Below are 14,944 nucleotides of genomic sequence, written 5' to 3'. Positions count from 1 at the left end.
AATGATCGCTTATAATGGTTTATAACCACTGTTTAAGCATTATACCCCCTCATATGGCCATTATTTGACATAACACTTATGATAAATTATAATCACGTTATAAAGTATAATAATAGTGATTATAATGCGTTCATGAGAGATTAGTTATAATACTTTATGATACATTATGATGCTTGAACCCTTATAAAACATTATTAAAAAAACATTATAATCTGTTTATAATTGTTATTATAGCACATCATGAACATGTATAAGTAATTACAACACCAATTATGAATCATTATAACCTCATTATAACCGTATTATGATCGCATCATAATGCGTTATAAGAATGGGCTTCATAGAAAGTGTTACCAGAGAATGGATAGGCACAGGGCTTCATGTTGGCAGACTCGGTGCTAATTTCAGTAAAATCAGCACACAGGCATTATTCAATTTAAAGCTTCAATGTAGCACAAGTTATCTACAAGCTAGGTGTGATACAGGTCTGAGTGGGAATGAATCCTGCTTACCTTTAGGCCGAGGAGGGAGCCCGCCTCGCGGGGCATGGCCGACCTCTTGCTTAGCGTGATGCGTCCAATTAGGTGGTCACCCTCTTTGGATGGCTGCCAGGTAACCGGATGCTAAAGGGGCAGTTATGATAAGTCGCGGAGGGTGAAGGAGGGTAGGGAAAAATGGATGAGGAAAAGAGAGGAGAGAAAGAAATGTAAAAGAGGAAAGGATGTGATAATGTTATTGATTAGGCTTTAATAGGTTTATTCTATGCAATCGTATGAAAAGATTACTGTGTGATTAGCGTTACTTTATGTTTCGTTGAGACTTACATGCCACACTGTAGGATCTAGAGAATGACAGTCCCAGTCACCTGCATGGACAAAGAGAGAAAATAAGTTACATGGCCTCTGTCACTACCCAGGAGAAGTGTGTCTTTTACGTATAGTAAATGTATATCATGATGTTTGATTTCAGTTTCAGGAATGAAAGACTGGGTGAAAATGTTTCAAATTAAACAAAAATGTTGACACAGTTCGGGGACATGTTTCAAGGCCACAGCTTGTCAGTGTCGGTAGGGCCTCTTATGGATTTATCTTCTCATCCTCCTCCGCATATTGTCCTCCTGACAGACTGGTCACCTTCTTAAAGACGGTATGGGGATTCCCAAAGGAATCTGCCTTTACATAGGAACTATGGATGGGCCATCTACGCCACAAAAGAGAGCATTTTCATCCATCGTCGATCCATCTGTGCACCTTGCAGTTATGCACACATGAAGAAAATACCATCTTTCAGGACTTCAGGGGCTCCATGTGTACATAGATATTATTCCAAATGCCAAAGTTACAGAGTTGGTGAAATCCCCTGACAGTCCTTTTTTTTTGGAATAGGCCTCCTTAAAATGCAATACTGTTTAGGATAATCAATAGAAGGAAAATGAACAAGAAAGAAATAAAAGATATTTAATAGTGGTACTGAGATAATCCAATACGGATGTCATGGGAGAACCAGAGCTAACAGAAATGCACTTCATTCATAATCAAACTAATTTACTATGCACCAAGTCAGCCTGTCAGAAACTCCTGCCAGAGCCTGGCCAGGAACAAAGACAGCAGTGTCTGTCAGAGTACCCAGCTCTCATAAACACTGACAGATGGTCAGCTCAGGTGGAAGAACTAACTGGCCCAGCATCTGACCACAGCCGCCTGCAAGATCCATGGCCACTTCTCCACCACAGGAATGAAACAACAGCGAGATGACATCAGACTGGGATTTAAAAGACTTTGAAGGATCTCAGTTTCAAGGTAAGTGAGATGCTCTAGCCGGGCAGAGGGTGACAGGAGTGATTCAGTCGAAGCTTCTGGCAAAAGAATGCAGGAAGGAAGCAAATAGAGCTTCAAGATTATGGAATGATGAAATATACAGCACATGCTTCGCTGTTTGTCAAAGTCATTTCTTATTGAAAATAAATGTAAGATGACTAAAGGTGACCAATAAGACCGTGGGTGATAGAGATCAGAGAACCTGAGAAAGGTCTGAGTAGACGTGACGAGAGAGCTGCTAATCTGAAATCTGGAAGTCTACTGAGACTGCCTGAGTGGATAAATGCTGACTCCACACAGTTTAAACTGCTGAGGAGGCTCTGTGCAGGTATTAATGTAGTATTGTTCTTGATAAACAGGCAAACAGTGCGCGTGTGCATGCGTGCATGTGTGTGTGTTTTAGCCAACTACATTCACCAATTGCAGGCAGTAGAATGAACAAGCCTGAGAAAATCCCACCCTCATACAATATATACAAAATGATCCTGTCCTATGATCTTGAACTCAATTGCATTTTGTCTCCATGACGCTGCAAACTATTCAAAAAGCCGATCTGGTTTAATATTATTGTGCACCTTTATTTGTCATTTAACACAATAACAAATCCAGTTCCATTCATTTCAACCAGGTGTGGCGAGTTCAACCCTGACTGGCTTGACCAGATGCGTGAATCACGCTGGCTAGCTTCGAAAGTACCAAAAATATCAAATCGAATCATGATTGATAAACAAAGTCGCTATCATGCACCATGACATCTGCTTCAACGAGGGAGTAGAAAAAATAGGAAACAATACAATTCTAAAAGGAAGAGATACACCTATTCTGGAATATGTCAGGCTAAACAGTATGTTTAAAATGTCCACTGACCACACGTCCTCAAAAACACTTAACAACATGTTCCCTTATACAAATCTAGGATCAGGCCTGAGATTGTATAGATTATTACCTAACTCGACCATCAGGCTGAGGCAGGGGCGGTTCTAGGGGGGGGCCAACAGGGGCCAGTGCCCCCGTAACTCTGAGTCTGGACCCCCCTGTGGCCCCCCTGACAGGGAGTCTGCATTAATAATCCAATGACAGATTTCTTGCAATAATTTTGTTCTGAAGGGAAAGGCAGAAATAAAGTGTCTCAGCAGTTTACTACCCAATCAAAATTGCTGAAATTGTAAACACTGCTTTGCCTGAATGAGGGATTTATCCTTTTTTTTGGGTTGTATGTGCCCCCTAACAAAAAAGCCGGCCCCAACCTGGCCCCCCTATTAAAACTGGTCTAGAACCGCCACTGGGCTGAGGAATAGACTATATGTGAAACAGTGAGGCTCTGCACTATTGTGAGATGGCCTATAGGCCATTTACTCAGACCAGCTGACTCATCAGCCAGGGGCAGAGAGACTCTCTGCTTTTAGTATTTATCACCCAGTGATATCATAGCCTCTCTTCTCTGCCACTGACATATTCTCTTGTCGCAGTATATTTTCCAGCTCATCACACTAGATGTGATGGACTGGATGGCTGGGTGGACTGGATACGGTAGCACAGAGAAGGAAGTAAAAGGTTCTTTTTTATTGTACTTATTCCTTGGGTGGAAAATAAGGATTTATGGAGCACTGTTTGTATGTTTAAATTCTTAATGAAGGCATATGGGGCTCACTCGATGACCACAACAAGAGCTAGCAAATCCCAGTCTGTATAAACCACAACGTAAATGATGTTTACACCAATCCTGCTAAGAGAATTCTCGGAACATATAATCAGCTGTTTCCGCATGAAAATTACATAACAATTTCCTCGTATACATCATGTTTGTTTTTTGATGAGCATGGGGGGGAATCAAAGCTGGTAATCTGAGCTGTATGCACGCATGGCCTTAAATCCATGTCCTTTACTACTTTTTGCTTAACAAATATAGTAGACAGAACGCTTCACAAGGCTGGATGCATTCAAAAATATCCATTATGTCAGGTTACGTCATACTAATATGAAACTATAGGTAGTGTTCAAGAAATATGAACAAATTAATAGCTACTAAGCTTTTTTTATGTCAGTCATAAATCAATGGTTATAATCCAGTTAGATGTGGAAACTGCCAAATCTCATCTAGAAGATTTCTATCTTAAAACTACTGAAGCTTATGTTTACTTGTTAGACAGGCACTTGGTGGAAAAACACAGACAAGTTATCAATAGATTAAATATGGACCATTTACTGACTTTACAAACTTATTTCTACAAACAGAACCCTTCCACCAGACATTACTGTGTACATCACTGTGTAAAGTTGCCTTCTCTTATTTGTCTTGACATTGTTTCGTATATAGATCCAGTTAGTCTCGGTTCGATATGTTCAAGAATGTTTTTTGCCCACTTCTTCTGCAGGGCTTAAACAAAGTCCAACTGGGCAATCAAACCAGCATTCAAACACCATTAACAGACCATTAAAAACCGATGAAACCAACAACATAGATGATGACGACACAAACGTCATCTGACTTTGAACATCTAAAATCTTACTTAAAGTGGCAATAATCGATATTTGTTCAATAGCAATGCATTAATGCTGAACACTGGGGAAAGAGGTTGCTTAAAGCGATGAATCATCACCTGGATCTAAAACTCCTGCTGGCTTTATGTTGAGTTTCAGCTCATTGTTCAGCTTTTCAGTGAAAAGGGTCTGAATAAGCCATTATGCATTATCTGCTGAGCACCAAATAGCTGGTGGGGCCACAACTAACAATTTTTTTATTATTGATTAATCTGCATATTATTTTCACAGTTATTTGATTAATTGTTTAGTCTATAGAATATTAAAAAAATCATTTACTGCTGAGTAACCATAAGTATAAAGGCAGGTTAAGTGGACCAGACACAGGAATATACAAATAAACTACATTCTTTCAAAATCATGTTGATGGTTGGATCTCTTTGAGCCTGTGTTGGAGTGCACAGAGACACACAGGCCCAATGACCTCTGACCTTAAGGAGAAAGGGTGTCAAGAATGACAAGGAACAGAACTGAGAAAACATGCCTTGTGCCACCACCACAGACTTTGCATCCTCATCCTTATGTCTTACATCTATCAAGACTCAAGATAAATATATAACGTTTTCCTCGCTAGCTGGTTCCCCTCTCTTTTTTCTCAAATTTTCAGGATTCCATTCTACTACCGGATGAGTTTCAGTATAACCCTCAGCACTTAATGATATACGGAAATGCCCGTACCACATCAGTGAATTTAAAGTTAACCAGTTTGATTTACTTATGATTTGACTTGTATTATCATTTTGCATTTGTAAAAAAAAATGTTATGTTACTTCGTCCCTTTTAAGTGGGGCCTCTTAGAGCCACGTCTTGTTATCAGAAGGCCGCTGGTTGGATTCCCCTGGTCTGCATGTCGAAATGCCTTTGTGCAAGATACTGAACCCCAAACTGCCCCTGATGTGCTGTAAAGGAGTGCCAAAGATCCTCTTTCTTCCAAAACAAGTTTATAACACATGTCACCTCTCCTCTTCTCTCTTGTCCCTTCACCTCTCATCCTGATTTTTGGCTTTTGCTCATCACCCCTTTTTGGGCTCTCCGTGGTAAAGCCCCCTTGCTTGGCCATGCAGCATCAGGCAATATGGGTGACTGGGTGAAAAGCTGAAGAATGAACTCCAGAATGAAACTGAAACATGCATTGTGTTGTCCTCCCCTGAATGCATCAAGACCACAGATCACATGATGACGTGTCTCCTCTGTGGCCTGAGGTAGGCCTCGTCTGAGCCTGCAAGAATCGGCAAGAAGAAGCGAGACCAGCTGCTTCACAGAACCTACTGTACAGCAGTCAACATCTGGCTGTGTCCTGACCCCTGACAATCACAGAGTCTGCTCACCATCTTGGCGCTTTCCAGGAAGTTCTCCTCATAATCAGCACGTCCATCAAAGCAGAAAAGTCGAACATAACCTTCTTCATGCTTTCTGTCTGACGGTCGATGCAGAGCTTATTCTTAAATTATCATTGCTTTTTATCTAAGTGAAGTAGTCCCCTTTTTTTTGTACTTTCGAATCGCTTTTTCTAAAATTCATTCACCGATTCATCAATTCTGTCGGCAATAGTTTAATAACTACATTTACAATTCATTCAAGCCTTTTCATTCATCCATGTTCCTTATTAGTTCAATAAATATCTTGAATTAAGTTGCTGTTTGGCCGCGAGGCCAAAATGTAGAATAAATTGGGGGAATTGAGAGCAATTTCTGTGTGTGCTCCCTTTATAACTTGGTGTATGCAGCAGTTGGAATGTACTGCATGACTTTGGTTTGGCACCAAAAAATAAAATACTGGGAAGGCACATGCTTTCAAAGTTTAACTACTTTTCATTTACAATCATAAATAGCAAAGAAAAGCAATAAAGCATGTAGATAGTACAGGTGAAAACAGACAGGGTGGGGATTACCTGAAACAAAGGGCCACAGGTTAGATCTGAACCCTGGGGCACTGCAGTGGAAACATAGCCGCTATACGTGGGGCGCATGCTCTACCAACTGAGCTACTGGGGCCCCCGAAAAGCAGCAAATCTTCACATTAAGGAAACTGAAACTGGCAACAGTATTGCTTAAAAATGACTTGATTAATGATGATGATTACTTGACTATCATAATAGTTGGCAATTTATTTTCTTTCAGTCTAATAGATTCATTGACTAGCTCCACTCGCTGATGAACATAGTGGAGCACTCAGTAGCCTTGGCTCAGGCGTTTGTAGAGACTAAAACAGCTAAAATAGGTTGACTGTTGGACCTGGATTTGCCAGGTGGCCAAAAAGACTCAGTATGGAATGATAGTGGTGCTCTGTAACTGTTGGATGTGTAAATAAGTATCTGTTTAATAACAAGTTCACAGTATCAACTTAAAAGGGGATCAAGTGCCAGTAATCAAGGTTCCATCCATTAAAAAGGTATATTCTAGACACGTTTCTAAGAACTAGCAAATTGACCGTTGCATGCTTCCTTACGCTACTGTGATGTGAATATTAGGAGGTGGGCGCATTGAGAACAAATGATGGCACTAATTCTGCATACCAGGGCGATCAAACCACCGTGGAAGAAGACGGCAAATTAAGTGAAGTGATTAAGAGTGCCAACAATGTGGAAAATGTGATTGAAATGTTATGCTTTTTATGTTTGTTTCATGCATTAATCTGAAGAAGCTAGCAGTCTAACAAAGATGCTTATCTTTTAATTGGGGGGTCCTACCCTTTTATTACAAGGCACATCAATTGTGGACTCATAACACGAGGTTGTTTATCACGTCTCATAAACCTGCAGTAACACCCGGACCACCTCTTGACGCCGAAGCCTCTCTTGCCAAGACTGTTGGTCTACAGTTAATGCAATCAGCTGACACCAACCCCGGAGCAATAACAGATCGTAAAATGCAATTTCTTTTCAAAAAAGAAAAACAGCACTTGACCCTATGTTACCATCCCACTTAACCTAATGTATCATACATCTCTATATTCATATAATGCACATTCACCTGCAAAACTTCCCTCATGCCACAGAATAGACTAAAAGCGAACATCCTGTTTTGAGGCCCAGCTAGCTAAACAGTGTTTAAAACAGCTAATAATCTCAATCCACACCATCTACCCATTACCAGTCCCCGAGTTATAGTAATCTGGTTTAAAACATCTGGAATAGGCCCCTTCTGTGACCGGTGAGAGAGATAAGCTGATGGAGCGCAGCCAACTCTACCTAGCGACTCTTGAACTTAGAGGCTCTCCCGTGGCTTAAAGCACAGGCTGGCATCGCCCCTCTAACAGCAGCTGCAAAATACCTAGCAAGGTTGCAAGGAGCTAGCAGAAACCACGCAGCCACAACCAGGCTTGAATCTAGCTGGTCGACTGTGGTTGGCTGGTGCAGCTGGCTGTGTGAGAAGCATTACGTAGCAAGCGAGCCACTGGCCTAATTCCACAAATCTGCTGGCCTAAATCACAGGGACTCTCCAAATAAATGAGAGCTGTCCTGAGCGCACCAGGGTTTAGCCACAGCACAGAGGTGTAGATGACACACAGTAATGCACTGTGCGCTGGGTGGGTGCCTCATCCTATCACTTATCGTATAGTTTTACTGCCTGAAATTAGAATGTGATGGTATTAGAATAATCTTATGAACCAAAATATCTCTTGACTTTGTTTGCACATTATTGTATTTCTACTACCAAGGCTATTTTAGCTGCTGGGGCCGGGACGATGTGGCCATGAAAAATGCAATGGAACTTTAGCATTTTACTCAAATGTTTTAGGGTCAGTGAATCTTTACAACCGTCTTTCATCTGAAAAACATTGTGTGTGTGTGTGTGTGTGTGTGTGTGTGTGTGTGTGTGTGTGTGTGTGTGTGTGTGTGTGTGTGTGTGTGCAGCTGCAGGTCAGGCTACAATTAGCCATCAAACCTATTACTGCTGTGATGAGTGTACAGTAGATCAAAGTCTGAGACTGCTCTTGACGATGATGAGAATACAGCAAATGCAGTGATCAGATGAAGTTCTTTATGATTCAGGCAGACATGTGCAGATTAAGGAAGGGCACGTGAGATAGGTGAGATCTGCAGCAGCTCATTAACAAGTTTTGGGGAGTAGAAAAAAAAACAGCCGAGACTTTTAGGCTTCACCCATGATTATAACAGTGTCCAATGTATGGAAATGGATGACAGATAGCAAACAGTGCAAGGTTAGCAAGTTTGGACATATTTTGCTTAGTAAGCTGGTGGATCGAACACATCTGTCTGACTGACCTTTCTCGCTGACGCTTTCCATGTCCACGTCCTCACAGCTGGTGTACTCGGGCGTGGAGCCGCCCTCCTCCTCTGAGCTGCTGATGGACATCTGCCTCTTGTTGACTCCGCGCTTGCTCTTGTATGACCGTGGAGGGGGCGGCCGCAAAGACTCCGACTGGTCCGAGCTCTGAGAGTCCTTCCTCAGCAGGTTCTCCCCACCCTTGTCCCTTGGTGTCCGTGTTGTTCCAGGATCCAGGCGGCCTTTGTTTGGGCCCCAATCTGGAGGCGGCGGTCCCCCAGGTTGGGGTCCTGATCTTACTCCACCTCCGGCAGGTGGAGCTTTCCCTCCAACCCCCACGGTCCTATCCACAGAGTAGGCTCGGTGGTTCTCCAAGACAGCCTTGCGGTCTCCCTCCCCACCTCCACCCCTCCTGGCCAGACGGTTTTCAGGCACCTCCCCTGCACTGCCTCCACCTCCTCCTTCACCGGGTCCCAGTCCAACCTCATTGATTGCTAGATCACTGTGTCGTCGCTCATGGCGTACCTTGGACACCTTAGCATGCATGCGCATCTCCTGCTCCTCTTTCTGTGGTTTCACAGGGTATCTTGCCAGGTTAGGATCACTACGGTAACGGTTCTGGAACTCCTCCTCACGCCGCTGGCGCTCCCTCTGCTCTTCATCCTCTGGGCGTCTCCGGTGTGTTTCTGAGTGACCCAAGTTCTGTTGCCCATCCTCGTAGTCCTGAGAATGGATCTTCTCCAGCCTCCGTCCATCTCCCAACCGTCTCTCTCCTCTGTCCCCAGGCACCACTCGCTCATCCAGGGACGACTGAGTCGGCAGCTTCCCGGCAGGTCTCCGGCCACTACCTCGCCCCATGCCTCCCTTACCATTTTGTTCATGGAGGGAGACTGGCCTTTTCCTATGCGAGAGGAGCAGTCATTAAACCCAGGCACAAAGTAGTTGACTTACACAGACATGAAGACAGGTGCAACTTTTCCACTAGGAGCAACGCTAGCATTTGTGATATGATAAATATCCTGTATAAAAAATATCCTGTGCTCAGAGCTTTTCTCTCAATATTTGTGAAACCTTGGTGACTTTTATACGAACACATAAAAAACCAACATGAGACGTGATTAATTCTTACCTAACTCGCCCACTGAATTAAAACAAAAGGATTCAATCAAAGATCTCTTAAGACTTAAACCTGTGACCCAGCTTCTCCATTGGTTGAACTACAACATGCACAGATGTGCTGCTTTTTTTACCACAGAGATTAAAAAACAAGAGGAGCTTTAGTCAACAAGCAGTCCTGGCTTTCTCAGTTTTTAAAAAAATATAGTCCTTGTTCTCCAGTTCTGAATTCCCACCATGTTAATTAAGAAAAAGCTACAGGCTGTACATGTAAAGCATATGTAGTGTCAGCTGCTGCAGCATAGAGAAGAAGCAGGAGCTGTGATTGTGTCTTGAGGTCTTACTTTTCTCTAGGTGGTTCACTTTGGGAGCGGGAGCCGGGCATGGTGTCTGCGCCCTTGGCAGCAGGGACACCAGCGGGCGGCTGTGTCCCGTCAGGCAGCCCTGCGTTGGAGTTGGTGCTGGGCGGGGCTTGGGACCTGGAGCGTAGTAGCTTCCTGTCCCGTTGCGCCTCACCTCCAGTGGCTGGGTTGATCAAGGAGGTGCTCAGGCTCCCAGGCCGCACCCCTGACCCCGAAAACCATTCTCCTGATTTGGTGAGAATCTCTTGCTGTTTACGGCACAGGTTGCATACCCACATTACCTACAGGGGAGGAAAGGACAACAGTGTTTGCAAAGTGGATTCAGTAGTATTAACAATTAAACTGACAATTAAAACTGGCAATTTTCCCTCTGGGTATCAACATAGGATTTTCTTATCTTAAATAGATAGAACACGAGAAAAAAAAAAAAGTCGGTAGACATGCCTATGATAAAAGGTCTGCAGGACTGTCAACAGTTACACGCTAAAAGATAATTTTATTGAGGATAAAGTCTATCACCAAAAGAATGCAGCATTTTAACCTTATGGGAGCAGATACACGTCTTCTAGACATTAAAAAGTCTCCTGTCTGCTAAACACCAACTGTAGCTCAAATAAATGACAATAGCTTAGCATTTTTTAAAATCTAAATTAAAACATAGTGTTCCCCAACATGCTTTCCCTTTCTTTCTTTGCAACAGCTCATCAAATATTAGAGAGCACTCACATATGACAGACAGATGGTCCGTTTTAATATTTCTGCCTAATGCAATACCCGTGAACACAGCTCTGTGATTCTATGGTAAATTCTGTCAAATTTTAGAAACTACGGAACACCCATGCTTCACCTGCCCTGTTGCTCTATTGCTGTGAATTGACTCCTATTGCATTGTAACCCATTAAAAAAACACATGCTCTTGTTTATGATACATGATAAAGTGTACTAGTATTTAAAGAGATAACACTAAAGAGGGCTGCAAAGAATTTTGTGGAAGATGAGGAAGAATGGATCAGTCCCAGTCGCCATTGTACTGTATACATATGCATTGTTTTCATTCTAAAGGAGGGAGGGGAAAGGTATTCTAGTCAGTGCATCATCTTTGCACATGCAGGCAACGATTATCCTTCATTTATCCTTTAACATTCAATGAATGCATTATCACTCAGTAAGACTGAAGACCACAGCCATGTACACCAGCCTTGATAACATTTGATTCTCCATCCAAGAAATCAAACCCTCCGACAGCATCAGATACTCACATGTAGCCATCGCTACTGAATATCACCTCACTTCGACAGCACAGAAACAGGATTTATCTCCCTCCGTATTTATAATCCCAGCGGTTTATTTTTTCAGAGAATAAATCCAAAGCAAAGAGGAAACACGGTTGTCTCTTGTATTCCGCCGCAAAAACCTTGGCACGGGTTGTAATCAAAACACCTCTGGCACCTGCGGAAACCCCAAAATGTTACTCCTTGATCGCCAGTGGGATGGACCGTTAACAGTCAGTTTAGCAGCTAGCAGTTAGCCGTCAGCGCGCCAAAGCACATTCATCATGGCCTGATTGAATCCTAGTTGGCGCATGTCCAGACTAATCTAAAGTAAATCAGCTGCCCGCACGGCCCACAGCTGTCAGGCAGCCACCCAGCCACACACTGCAGTCTCTTTCTCTCCCTGTCTTTCGACACCTCTTTACCTCAGCTGAGGGGCCACAGATTAGCAGTGGCCTGTAATCCTTTCAGCTCCTCACTATTATTCAACTCATCATCAGCTGACAATACCAGCTCAAACATCGTAACATCACAACTTCTAACCTATAAAGCCCCCCACCACCCCAACTATAAAACACTTTGACAGTCAAACCATCCCAAAAGAAAATTGTAGAATACAGTCACAAAGATGTGTGAACAGCTGTCTCACAGGATCTCAGCTGGGAAATGATTGGATCATTTATATCAAAACCCATTTAACATCACTGACATACAGTCAATGAACACGCTGGTTCCAAATCAGGTCTATACCATTTCACTGTCACACAAAAAAGCCAGAAACTGCCGTTGACATATCACAGGGATTGTAGGTTTTGGGATTTTTTAGAATTATTCTTATTTTCTACATCGCACAAAGGGAGTTAATATTTCTCAGTAATAAAATATTTCTGGTGTTGGTATGTGTGAAGCACCATGTTGGCACGGGAATAAAAAAAATTCAGCCCTAGAACTGAGGGTCAATCAGCATGTGATTATCTATAGGTTGCTTTGCTAGTCCCTGCCAATGAAGGGGAGTAAATACTCATAATCCAAGGGCTTAATCCTTGAATGAGAGCATCATATAGAAGGAACGTCATGGGACGACTGTTCATGGCCCAGTGTGTTCTCAAACGCTAAAGAAACGATCTCATTTCCTAAAGGCATGGCTCCATGTGTTTGATATGTGCTTTAAAGCCTGAACGCTACAGACGGGGGGGGGGGGGGGGGGGGGGGGGGGGGGCGGTAGTAAACAATAAAGAAGTTATAGAATACATGGGCGCGTGCACACACACACACAAACACACACACACACACACACACACACACACAAAAAGAATATAATACATATAATCCTTCACTGGAGTGACTGTGCTCTGTATTCCTGGATAGTCTGAAGGATATTGTAGGGGGAATTAATTGTGTGTATGTGTGTGTGTGTGTGTGTGTGTGTGTGTGTGTGTGTGTGTGTGTGTGTGTGTGTGTGTGTGTGTGCGTGCGTGCGTGTGTGTGTGTGTATTTGCACTGGTGCTTGATGCTAGACAAGCCGGAGCATGTCAAAGCCACAGCAAAGCAGACCAATCAACTAGCACCGTCCAGTGGCAGCCCGCCATAGTGTCACTTCAAGTTCATCCCGCTGCCTCATTGCATGCTGTCAAGTGTGTTGTACCTTGAGAATGTGTGTGTGTGTGTGTGCAGATAAGTGTACAGTATGTATATGTAGGACATTTCTCAGAACCTTCTTGCCTAGAAGAGCGTGGCGTGGGCGTCTGCCTGTGGGCGAGATGTGTGTGTAGAGAATAAGCAGTGCCATCTCTCTCATGTAATAATGTCAACCTCCTTCTGCCTAAAAAATGTGCTTCTCCATGGTAACCAAATCACATAGAAGAGCCGGTGAGACAAAGGGGGACAAAGCAGTGTGTGTGTCTGTGGGTGTGTGTTGCTGTAAAACTGAGAAAGACAGAACTAGAGCGCGTGTTAGTACCGAAGGACAATGACAACAGAAAACCCCCCCCCCAAAAAAACACACAAAAAACGCACAAATGCCATTTAGACCGCCTCGAGTCAGCATCGCGTTTGTTATCTGATATGAACCTGAACATGGATTTGGTCTCCTCTCCTTCCTTTTCCTCCCCTTATTTCATTTCATCTCCCTTCCTTTACTCGGCTCTCATTTCTGTCTCTTTTCTCCCTCCTCTTGTTTCTGTTTCTTTCCATTTATTCCATTTTCTTTCTCTTCCTGCTTTCCTCTGACCTCCTTTCTTCTTTTTTCCCCCTTTCCCGGCCCGTTATTTTCTTCTCTTTCCCTTTCTTACTTTCCATTTATTTGTTAAATTTGTTTTCCCACTCTCTCTCATCTCAATGTTCATCTCAATTTTTCTTTCCCTTCCCGTCTTTCCTTTCCTCTCTGTCGTCCCTTTCCTTTCATATCCTCCCCTCCTGTTCTTACTCCTTTCCTTTCCTAACCATTCATTTTCTTCTCTTTCCTTTTTGTTTTTTTTTTTACTTTCCCTGTCCTCTGTTCCTTCCTTTACATTTCCTCCATTCCCCCCTTTTCCTTTCTTATTTCCTTTCACGCCTCCTCACCCTCCAGCTCAACTGAAACACCTGGCTGACTTGACAAATGAAGACACCAAACGCCTGTCACTCATACTTCTCTATCCCACACCCTCTTGCCTTCATCGCCTGCCCCCAGCACCGCTCCATTCATCTGCTGACAAAATGGTGAAGACGTGCAGCTCTGTCAGCAGCAGCAGCAGCGGCACACGGCGAGAGCAGCATTCATTTAGGCCCGAATTGTGTGAACATCAGCTTTTCCTTAAATGGGCAGAAAAGATTGGAGCTTTAGGTGGTGGCGGGCAGTGGGGAGGAGGGTGTGGTTGGCTTTAAGTGAGCGTGAGCAGTGACCCTGCCCTCAGCAAACACACACACACACACACACACACACTCACAGACACACACACACACACTCACAGACACACACAAACGCACACATACACACACCTCGACAGAATGAAAGATGAGGCAGCACTGGGTGTAAACTGCCATCGTTCAGGGAATGGTAAATCCTGTATGGTGGGAAGAAAGACGGCCGCAAAAGACATAATGCTCCATTTCCTCGAATAAGGTAGTAGATCAAGTCTGCAAGCAGGCCAAACGCGTTCAGTGGCGAGGAAGCAAAGCAGAGCTGTTGTGGCTGTAAATCCACTCAGGTTTTGCATTTCTGATCTCAGGTTCACAGAGAATACCCAGTGCTCTACATTACCCAACAAGTCCTCCAGATTCACCAACACAATGCTGTATGTTTATACGACACTCTTCCAAAATGACACCTATAAGATTTTTCCCGGTCTGAACAGGTCATCATCATTCGTCTGTGCCTTCCAAAACTGTTACAAATCACTGTTGAAATGTAACTCTGCTTTATGATGTGACGACGCTATGGTAAAGGTATTATAGTTTTCAGGCACAACAACCACTCAGTATGGGTTAACATTCCCAATATATTAAGATCAAGTCATGATGGTTATGATAAAAAACACCTGATTAAAGTGTGTGGCCATGCTTTAATTCTCCCCCCCAGTCAATAATGTGTTTTCTTCGTGTTTCTACAGTTGAATATTTGAGCGTCA

The 14,944-nt window shown here is 43.3% G+C and overlaps 1 protein-coding gene across 12 annotated transcripts in view; it reads right to left on the bottom strand.

Annotated features, from left to right (window-relative positions):
* Positions 1-14,944, bottom strand: part of rims1b (regulating synaptic membrane exocytosis 1b) — an 87,831-nt gene that overhangs the window by 40,894 nt on the left and 31,993 nt on the right. For all 12 annotated transcript variants that reach the window (XM_030435066.1, XM_030435091.1, XM_030435082.1 and 9 more), the window contains exons 5-8: positions 10,048-10,346; positions 8,587-9,488; positions 825-865; positions 513-623 (exon numbers count right to left, since the gene is read on the bottom strand). In XM_030435066.1, the coding sequence (XP_030290926.1) occupies positions 513-623; positions 825-865; positions 8,587-9,488; positions 10,048-10,346 (1,353 nt within the window). The remainder of the gene's footprint in view (positions 1-512; positions 624-824; positions 866-8,586; positions 9,489-10,047; positions 10,347-14,944) is intronic.

The sequence above is a fragment of the Sparus aurata genome, chromosome 1 (assembly GCF_900880675.1).
Source record: "Sparus aurata chromosome 1, fSpaAur1.1, whole genome shotgun sequence".
In the NCBI taxonomy this organism is placed as follows: domain Eukaryota; kingdom Metazoa; phylum Chordata; class Actinopteri; order Spariformes; family Sparidae; genus Sparus; species Sparus aurata.
The sequence above is the reverse complement of the archived record's forward strand: the minus strand, read 5'-3'. Positions and strand labels throughout refer to the sequence as shown.